This window comes from Colobus angolensis, unplaced genomic scaffold (assembly GCF_000951035.1).
Source record: "Colobus angolensis palliatus isolate OR3802 unplaced genomic scaffold, Cang.pa_1.0 Scaffold50, whole genome shotgun sequence".
In the NCBI taxonomy this organism is placed as follows: Eukaryota; Metazoa; Chordata; class Mammalia; order Primates; family Cercopithecidae; genus Colobus; species Colobus angolensis.
The window spans coordinates 704950-715578 of NW_012118488.1; the positions used below are offsets into that span (position 1 = coordinate 704950).

At 46.7% G+C, this 10629-nt stretch overlaps 1 protein-coding gene across 2 annotated transcripts; it reads left to right on the forward strand.

Moving 5' to 3' along the window:
- Positions 1-4195: 4195 nt before the first annotated feature.
- On the forward strand, positions 4196-10515 carry RPL23 (ribosomal protein L23). 2 transcript variants are annotated; one of them, XM_011959828.1, is made up of 6 exons: positions 4196-4337; positions 4929-5012; positions 5310-5438; positions 7836-7949; positions 8092-8189; positions 10348-10515. In XM_011959828.1, exons 1-5 carry the CDS (start codon positions 4325-4327, stop codon positions 8172-8174), a joined length of 423 nt encoding a protein of 140 aa, XP_011815218.1. In that variant the 5' UTR covers positions 4196-4324; the 3' UTR covers positions 8175-8189; positions 10348-10515. The 2 variants fall into 2 exon arrangements, with proteins under 2 accessions (XP_011815218.1, XP_011815217.1); XM_011959827.1 differs by lacking the exon at positions 10348-10515 and having other exon boundaries at positions 8092-8220.
- Positions 10516-10629: the final 114 nt, after the last annotated feature.

The following is a 10629-nucleotide window of genomic DNA, read 5'->3' on the forward strand; positions in this document are numbered from 1 at the left end:
CTCCCGAGTAGCTGGGACTACAGGCGCCCGCCACCTCGCCCGGCTAGTTTTTTGTATTTTTTAGTAGAGACGGGGTTTCACCGTGTTAGCCAGGAGGAGTTTCACTCTTTATTGCCTAGGCTGGAGTGCAATGGCATGATCTTGGCTCACCACAAACCCTGCTCCCCGGCTTCAAGCCATTCTCCTGCCTCAGCCTCCCAAGTAGCTGGGATTATAGGAATGTGCCACCATGCCCAGCTAATTTTTGTATTTTTAGTAGAGATAGGGTTTTGCCATGTTGACCAGGCTGGTCTCGAACTCCTGACCTCAGTTTATCCGCCACCTTGGCCTCCCGAAGTGCTGGGATTACAGGCATGAGCCACAACGGCTGGCTGTATTTGTTGTATATAGAAAAATGGGGTATTTCTGTGTTGTCCAGACTGGAGTGCAGTGGCTATTCACAGGTGTGATCAGGCCAGGCACAGTGGCTCATGCCTGTAATCCCAGCACTTTGGGAGGCTGTGATGGGAGGGTCCCTTGAGTTCGAGAGGTTGAGGCTGCAATCAGCCAGTCTGAAGTCTGGGCAACAGAGTGAGACCCTATCTAAAAAATAAAAATAAAAAAGGTGTGATCCTAGCTCTCTGAAGCCTCCAACTCATGGCCTCAAGTGTTCCTCCTCCACTGAAGCCTCTAACTCCTTCTCTCTGTCTCCTTTCTCTTTTTCTTTTCTTTTCTTTCTTTTTTTTTTTTTTTTTTTAGTGATGTGGTCTCGCTTTTTCACCCAGGCTGGAGTGCAGTGGTGGGATCTTGGCTCACTGCAACCTCTGCCTTCCGGGCTCAAGAGATCCTCCCACCTCAGCCTCCAGAACAGCCAGGGGTATAGGCGTGTGCCACCAAGGCCGGCTAATTTTAGTTAGTTTTTGTTTTTTGGAGACAGAGTCTTGCTCTGTTGCCCAGGCTGGAGTGCAGAGGCGCAATCCTGGCTCACTGCAACCTCCACCTCCTAGGTTCCAATGATTCTCGTGCCTCAGCCTCCCGAGTAGCTGGGGACCGCAGGCACGTACCATGCCTGGCTAATTTTTTGTATTTTTAGTAGAGACAGAGTTTTGCCATGTTGCTTGGGCTGGGTCTTCAGCTTCTGAGCTCAGGCACTCTACCAGCCTCAGCCTCCCAAAGTGCTAGAATTATAGGCATGAGCCACCGTGCCTGGCTAATTTCTGTATTTTTAGTAGAGACAGAGTTTTGCTATTTAGGGCAAGCTGGTCTCGAACTCCTGACCTCAAGTAATAAAACCACCTTGGCCTCCCAAAGTGATGGAATTACAGGCGTGATCCACCGCCCCGGCCCCATTTTTGTTTATCTATTTTTTTTGAGACAGAGTTTCAAACTCTCCTGTTGCCCAGGCTGGAGTGCAATGGTGCAATCTCGGCTCACCGCAACCTCTGCCTCCCAGGTTTCAAGCGATTCTCCTGCCTCAGACTCCTGATAGCTGGGATTACAGGCATGCGCCACCACACCAGGCTAATTTTATATTTTTAGTAGAGATGGGGTTTCTCCAAGTTGGTCAGGCTGGTCTCAAACTCCCAACCTCAGGTAATCAGACCGCCTTGGCCTCCCAAAGTTCTGGGATTACAGGCGTGAGCCACTGTGCCCGGCCTTATTTATATATTTTTTGAGATAGACCCTGGCTGTATACCCCAGGCTGGAGTGCAGTAGCAGGACTTTGGCTCACTGCAACCTCCACCTCCTGGGTTCAAACGATTCTCCTGCCTCGGCCTCCCGAGTAACTGGGATTGCAGGCACCTGCCACCATGCCCGGCTAATGTTTGTTTGTTTGTTTGCTTGTTTTTGTTTTGTTTTTTTGAGACAGAGTCTCACTCTGTCTCCCAGGCTGGAGTGCAGTGGTGAGATCTGGGCTCATTGCAAGCTCCGCCTCCCGGGTTCACGCCGTTCTCCTGCCTCAGCCTCCCGAGTAGCTGAGACTAGAGGTGCCCGCCACCACGCCCAGCTAATTTTTTGTATTTTCTGTGGAGACAGCGGTTCACTGTGTTAGCCAGGATGATCTGGATCTCCTGACCTAATGTTTGTATTTTTGTAGAAACCAGGTTTCGCCATTTTGGCCATGTTGGTCTTGAATTCCTGACCTCAGGTGATCTGCCTGCCTTGGTCTCCCAAAGTGTCGGGATTACAGGCGTCAGCCAGCGCGCCCGGCCGATTACCAGCTGATTTATATATATATCGGCCGTGGAGGTTGCGGTGAGCCAAGACCGCGCCACTGCCCTCCAGCCTGGGCAACAAGAGCGAAACTCTGTCTCAAAAGAAAAAAAAAAGAAAACAAAAAACCTGGTAGTCAATTTACTAAAATAGTTGACCTAAGCGTCTGCAGTGGCGACTTCCACCTCAACTCCTGGCTCAATACTGATGGAAGTAACCTGCTTAACAATCTCAGAAGGACTGCGCAAGTCAATGAGTCACTTGTGGATTCTCATGTTGAAACGATCCCATGTCTTAGAACCTTCACCACAAAGAGTTTTTCTTGTAGTGATTCTCAAAGGCTTGGCAGACATTCGAACTGGTCCTTTCACTTTGAGATTCTTTTCCTTTGCTCCTCTGATCAAATCAGCACACACCTACTCCAGGGATTTTATGGTGCGGCTCATTAGAGTGACTCGAATTCGTGAACTGCCACCTCCGCCTCCATGAGCGTTTTTCCGGTATCCTTAAAAGCCATGGCTACTGCGCGGCTTCCTGACCGACTGGTTCCTGGGCGAGAGCTAACAGCGGTGAGTCGGGAGCAGGAGCGTGAGGATTGGCGATCCGCAACACCTACGACGGCGTCTTCCTCAAAGAGCTATTTATATATATATATATTTTGAGACGGAGTCTAGCTCTGTCGCCCAGGTTGGAGTGCAGTAGCGCGATCTCGGCTCCCTGCCACCTCCGCCTCCCGGGTTCAAGCGATTCTCCTGTCTCAGCCTCCTGAGTAGCTGTAGCTGGGATTACAGGCGCGTGCCACCATGCCCAGCTAACTTTTGTATTTTTAGTAGAGACGGGGTTTCACTGTGTTGGCCAGGCTTGTCTCGATCTCCTGACCTCGTGATCCACCCGCCCCAGCCTCCCAAAGTGCTGGGATTACAAGCGTGAGCCACCAGGTCCGGCCACTATTTGTATTTTACACTTGATTTTGGCCAAAAGGCCAAGAAGCGATACTATTTATATTTTTATAATACTTATCCCCATCTAACATACTACATACTGCAATTATTTATTATATCTTTTGTTTAGTGTCTAATATCCTCCTCCACCTGCACCCCAGCAGAATGTAAACTCCATAAGGACAACAATGTTGATCTATTTTGTTGTCCGATGTAATCTGCTGTACGCCCTGGACAGAACCTGCTACAAAGTAGGAGCTCAATAAGTATTTGAATGAATGTATCCTGGGACTGGAAGAACCCAGGAGAAAGGGGCGGCTGAAGCTGTGAAAGGAGCAAGTGGCCTGGCGCGGGGACTCACGCCTGCAATCCCAGCACTTTGAGAGGCCAAGGCGGGCAGATCACTTGAGGTCAGAAATTCGAGACCAGCCTGGCCAACATGGCGAAACCCAGCCTCTACTAAAAATACAAAAATTAGCCCAGCGTTGTGGTGGGCGCCTGTGGTCTCAGCTACTCTGAGGCTGAGACAGAGAATTGCTTGAACCCGGGAGACGGAGGTTGCAGCGAGCTGAGAGCGCGCCACTATACTCTAGCCTGGGCAAGAGCGAGACTCCGTCTCAAAAAAAGAAAAAACAAATGTGTATGTGTGTGTGTGTGGGGGGGCGGGTCAATAAATAGAGCAATACTGTATATGTAAAATACAGAATGGTATGGTACCAAGAACACATAGATGGAATGATCTGTAGCACTTCTCAATTGTTATTACATTCAACGAAACCGTTTAGAGCTGGTTCTCCCCCCTCCCCCACTGTCTTTGTTTCTTTGGGAACCCCCACATGGCACAAACTGTTTTAATTCCTATTCTCTAGTGTGCAGATAAGGGCCTGGCACGTATTAAGTTGTCAAAAGAGGTCGTGAGCAAGTTAACAAATCACTGCTTCCATGTCCCTAACTACTTTTAACCTCACGGAGAAGAGATTTCCTATCTCTTGCGCTTGCTACTTCAACGCCCACTTTAGAGAGGGCTCAAAAGCGAAGGCGTGAACTTAATACGCAATAAGGCAGCGCCCAGAGGCGGAAGAGGCAGAGTTTTAAGCACCGGCCACGTGACGAAGGTGGGCGGGGCGTCAAAGTTCATATCCCAGCGTCCTTTGACTCAACTTCCTTTTTTCCTCTTTCCGGCGTTCAAGATGTCGAAGCGAGGTGAGGTTTTGCTTCTGGAGGATCCTCCACCATCTGTCGTGCAGTGGCTGGCGGATTCGTCAGGAGCGGTGGCCCTAGGCAGCTGGGGCGCTTTGCTCTCCTTCAGGCCGGAGAGGGAGAGTCAGGCCATCGCAAGAGCACTGCCAGGGCCCTCGAAAGTGGCAGTGGGGTGCTGGAGAGTTGACATAGCAGGATCCCGACATGAATATAGTCTGGATCCCGCGAGATCGCTCTGCGAATAGGGCTATCGTATTGGGGTTGAAGTTAGACTGGGTGAGGCCCTGGTTTGCGCGACCTCTGCGGTCTTATGCTTTGCAGGAGCAATTGCGTTTTGCGAAAGTTGGAACAAGGACTGAGTCTAGGTTCCTTAATTTCAATGTCAGAGTGGTAATAGTGAGAAATAGGCTATTTTCTGTGAGAATCGGGTGGCACACGGGGACGGCATAAGTAAAATCCGAGCGAGCTAATCTATAGCGTACAGTCTGTCAAAGTATGTGCGGTGAATTACAGTTTAAGAGTATGAGGGGGAACTGCGAACCATGTCTAGATAGTGATCTCTTTATCCTGTTTACCTTCCCTTTATATCCACAGGACGTGGTGGGTCCTCTGGTGCGAAATTCCGGATTTCCTTGGGTCTTCCGGTAGGAGCTGTGATCAATTGTGCTGACAACACAGGTGAGGTCTTTGACTGCACGTTGCTATACTCCCCCTTTTAAAAGCACTCAGTGGGCCTGTGCCTAATGACCTATTGAGCCGTCAAGAAAGGGGAGAGTGAAAACATCGCTTTTGGGTGAAGTGACAACATGTTGTGTTGTTTGCTTCAATCGGTGGTGTGACAAGGAGTTCTTGAGGACTAACTGCTTGGGCAGTCAGTGGAGGGAGGGACTTCGGAAGTATTTGGGAAATGTTACACTGATGGAACGGCCTGATCGGCCCTCAACATTTTTCATTTTTATTTACATTCTTTTGTAGGAGCCAAAAACCTGTATATCATCTCCGTGAAGGGGATCAAGGGACGGCTGAACAGACTTCCCGCTGCTGGTGTGGGTGACATGGTGATGGCCACAGTCAAGAAAGGCAAACCAGAGCTCAGAAAAAAGGGTGAGTAAACACTGAGCCCACCTTAATACTGATAAGTAGTGGGGGGACTCTTTCCTTTAATGGAAAATGGATCAGTTTTTCAAGGCCTCAAGGTTGTTTTCCATTGAGAGGCAGTGTGAGATAAGTATCTTAAGTTTTTGTTCATATTATGTTGGAGGGGGGACCATCATCTTGTCATTTCCATACTTTAGATTGATTGATTGATTTTTTTGAGATGGGGTCTCCCTCTGTCGCTTAGCCCATACTGGAGTGCAATGGCACGATCTTGGCTCACTGCAACCTCTGCCTCCTGGGTTCTCAAAAAAAAAAAAAAATTACAAAATGAAAACGAGAAGCTGCTCATTATTTTATTTTTATTTATTTATTTTTGAGACGTAGTCTCACTCTGTTGCCCAGGCTGGAGTGCAGTGGCACCTATCTTTCTGTTCACTGCAACCTCCACCTCCCAGGCTCAAGTGATTGTCCTGCCTCAGCCTCCTGAGTAGCTGGGATCATAGGTGTGCGCCACCACACCCAGCTAATTGCTCATTACTTAATCTCAGACTGCCCCCTCAAAAGTTTTCCTGTCAATTGTATGATTTAAAGGGGGAGGCCTCAAAATACTTGCTGTATGTGTCCTGTCTGGCTTTAGAACTTCTGGTATTTGGCCGGGCATGGTGGCTCAAGCCTGTAATCCCAGCACTTTGGGAGGCCGAGACGGTTGGATCACGAGGTCAGCAGATCGAGACCATCCTGGCTAACACGGTGAAACCCCGTCTCTACTAAAAAATACAAAAAACTAGCCGGGCGTGGTGGTGGGCGCCTGTAGTCCCAGCTACTCGGGAAGCTGAGGCAGGAGAATGGCGTAAACCCGGGAGGCGGAGCTTGCAGTGAGCTGAGATCCGGCCACTGCACTCCAGCCTGGGCGAGAGAGTGAGACTCCGTCTCAAAAAAAAAGAACTTCTGGTATTTGATGCATTTTAACTTCAGCTCTTGCACTTTTTTCTATGCCTGCCTAGTCTGTCTCTACCCTGGGATGTCTTGCTCTTCTAAAGAGTTCGTGGCCATCCCTTGATTTACAAATGTGATGTTGATTTGTTAGCCATGTATTACAGTTACTCCTATTCCTGTATCCACCCCACGATGCTCTCCAGTAGATTTTTAACCTTTGGGTTAGAAATCTTTTTTTGTTCACCATTAATGTCCACTTGAGGGCTTGGTACCCACTTGAGGGCTTGGTAGCACTGTGCTTGTGATTCAGCAATTGCATGGGCTTTTTCCTCTTCTCAGAACACTTCCTGGGTCTGATTGGTGGCCCAGGGAGCTGTCAGAGAAGAGCAGAGCAAATGGCCATCATTTTGTAGATGAGATGGCAGGAGAGTGGATTGTTGGTCTCAGTCAGTGGTGGGACAGACCAGAGCTCAGAACACTTCAGTTTTAAAACGAGCTGTGCATATCCAATTTTGTTAATGTCTTTTTTGGTCCTTGTTTCTGCTAAATGAATACATCCCCTCCCCTTGGAACTTAATGAATAACAAGCACAGAAATGTGCAAAAGGGCCAGGTCTATTTGTCTACTTGATGAATTTGTGAGCATTTAATGGTTTATAAGTAGAGGAGGGTCAGTAAGTATTGGCTACCTCATGTGTGTCCCATTGCTAACTTGATTAGACTTATCTATTTTTTGTATAGTCTTCCTGTCGTTATAAAAATTCTGTGTAAGGACCCCACGCTAGTATCAGTGAAGATTTGAATCCAGGTGTGTCTGACTCTACAATAGTTCTTCACAAGCATTATATTTCACTGTGTAGTGATACTTGATTTTGAAAGTTGGGAAAAGCATCTTTTTCACTTTAGTACAGATGGGTGTAAAAGTTACTTATGACACTGGAAAGTAAAACATTAAAAGTAAAACATAAAGCCTGGTGTTTGGGCCCAGGAATTTGAACTGTTTTCCAGTGTAAATCTGAATAGCTTGGTCTCTGCTCATTGCCAGGACTGGGAGCAGTTGGGGGTCCCAGGTCCCATTTCTACATCCCAATTCAGTGATACTGGGATCTTAATAACCCACCTGTGAGGTGAAGTTAGAAAAGGCATAGGCAAGGATAATTGTCCTCCTGAGAGTTCTACACTTGCGAGAAAATACTGGCAGCTTTGATTTTAAGATGTGAATAGATGGTTGTGGTTCATGCCTATACCCCCAGCACTTTGGGAGTAAAAAAAAGTCTGGGCATGGTGGTGAGTCCAAGCTGTAGTCCAAGATACTGGAGAGGCTGAGGTGGGAGGATCACCTTGAAGATTGATTGATATTTACACTGTCTGAAACACTGAGTGTACATTCTGTCTAGCTGGAAACTGCTTTTGTGGTGGCGTTGCGACTTGACAGGTTAATGACTGCTGTCCTTTTTTCTTCTCTCAGTACATCCAGCAGTGGTCATTCGACAACGAAAGTCATACCGTAGAAAAGATGGCGTGTTTCTTTATTTTGAAGATAATGCAGGGGTCATAGTGAACAATAAAGGCGAGATGAAAGGTAGGAACTCAGTCTGGCTTGTTCCTTAGGTCTCTGAGGTTGGGTGGGTTGTCTAGAAGTACAGGCCAAGGATCCTCTGTTTGATGATGTCTTAACCTGTCCCCCACATGTTTTTTTTTTGTTTTTTTGTTTTTTAATGCAGGTTCTGCCATTACAGGACCAGTAGCAAAGGAGTGTGCAGACTTGTGGCCCCGGATTGCATCCAATGCTGGCAGCATTGCATGATTCTCCAGTATATTTGTAAAAATAAAAATTTTAAACCCATTAAAAAGTATTTGTTTGCAGTGCTTGCCTCCCTGTTCACTTCTACACTTTTTTTTTTTTTCCCCAGATGGAGTCTCACTCTGTTACCGAGGCTGGAGTGCAGTGGGGAGATCTTGGCTCACTGCAACCTCCACCTCCAGGGTTCAAGTAATTCTCCTGCCTTAGCCTCCCAAGTAGCTGGGATTACAGGCACCTGCCATCATGCCTGGCTAATTTTTCTATTTTTGGTGGAGACGGGGTTTCAACGTGTTGGCCAAACTGGACTCAAACTCCTGATCTCAAGTGATCTGCCCATCCCGGCCTCTATAATCTTTTTGACATGACCTGACCCCTGACCATTGCTTTTGTGAAATGGAAACACTGGGCTTTTTTTTAAACAATCCTTGCTTTTTTGTGAGTTTGCAGACTTTCGGCATTTTCCAATTGCTGTATTTAATTTTGGCTTCAAAAAGTATTTGGGTTTTGAGTCCCAAAAATAATAGTAGATACTGCTTGATGACTGGCTATACAAGATAGCTTCTCCTGCAGTGAGAAAGGCATTGAAATGGCTGCGCTGTGGCTCGCGCCTGTAATCCCAACGCTTTGGGAGGCCAAAGTAGGCGGATCATGAGGTCAGGAATTCGAGACCAGGCTGACCAACATGGTGAAACCTCTTCTCTACTAAAAATACAAGTTAGCTGGGCATGGTGGTGCACGCCTGTAATCTCAGCTGACAGAATTGCTGGAACCTGGGAGGTGGAGATTGCAGCGAGTCAAGGTCGTGCCATTGCACTCCAGCCTGAGCAACAGGGCAAGATTCTGTTCCCCACCCCCCACAAAAAAAAAGGCATTGAAGTTAAGATAGACGGTATAGTTAGATCCTGGACACACAGGGATTTTGAGGATTGATGTTAATGGGAGCCTGTCTATATGTACATTTTAGCAGTTAACAGGTTTGGAGTAAACTGAATATTTGTAGAACAGTAATTGCCATGTAGGTTTACTGTCATAGTGGAAGATGATTAAGTTGATGGTACGTACAGGTATTTTGCTATGAAAATGTTTTGACAAACAGGATGATCGTGTAATTTATGTTCCAAGCTCTAGTTTGAGAATGAATGAATGTGATAAAATTTTGCCAACTGAACAGGCATAAAGCCCTGTTAATAAAGGCACTTGGTCTTAAGGTAGGAGGTTGTTAGCATTTGTTCATAAACTCTGTAAGAGTTGATTTAGGTGATACCCAGTGTCTGGGAAAAATGGATACTCGTTTAGAACAATACTTGGGGGGGAAGTGGACTAAAGAGGGTTTTTATATTAAAGTTTGTGTTGATATATCTGTATCTGCAAATACTCAGCCATAAATATCTCTGCCTGTAAGTTAGGTATAATACAAGCTCCATTTGGTATCAAAAAGAACTACCCTTAATGTCTTATGACTAGTTTATGGAATGTACCAGACCTAGAGAGGAGTTGTTCTAACCTGGGGCTTTTGAAAATGTGTCTGGTTCATACCCTAGACCAATTATGTCAGACTGCAGAATAGGACTCAGACATCAGAATTGTGAAGCTCCCAGGAGATTTCAAGGTACACCCAAGATTGAGAACCAGTACCCTGTCTAGACTGAACCAGTCTTGGTTTTAGAAGAATTAAATCTTGGCTGGGCACGGTAGTTCACGCCTATAATCTTAGCACTTTGGGAGGCTGAGGTGGGTGGATCATCTGAGGTCAGGAGATCGAGACCAGCCTGTCCAACATGTTGAAACCCCATCTCTACTAAATACAAAATTAGCCGGGTGTAGTGGTGCATGCTGTAATCCCAGCTACTTGGGAGGCTGAGGCAGGAGAATCTCTTGAACCCTGGAGGTGGAGGTTGCAGTGAGCCGAGATCCTGCGATTGCACTCCAGCCTGGGCAACAAGCGAAACTCCGTCTCGGGGGAAAGGAAAAAAAAGTATTAAATCTCTAGTTTGAGAGTTAGACCGTAACGTCCCTGAGTATGGTCAATTTCGAGTCAGCTTTAGTGTGACAAGCCCCTAGGCCCACCTTTTATATTTTTATATATTATGGCAATATATGATCCTTATGTATTACCCTTAATCACTGCTATTTTTGAATTTTATCTTTTCTGAGACAGTATTGCTCTGTCACCTAGGCTGGAGTGCAGTGACACCATAGAAGCTCACTATAACCTTGAACTGCTGGACTTGGAATCCTGCTGTGGCCTTCAAAGGGCTGCAATTACAAGTGTGAGGCACTGCATCCCACCTCATTTTATGCTTTGGAGTTTTTTTTGACTTGGTTTAAAAGCTTGATATTTACATTTCACTAAATGTTTTCCTTTGTCAGCTGGGCATGGTGGCTCACACCTGTAATCCCAGCACTTTGGAAGGCCGAGATGGGCTGATCACCTGAGATGAGGAGTTCAAGAGCAGCC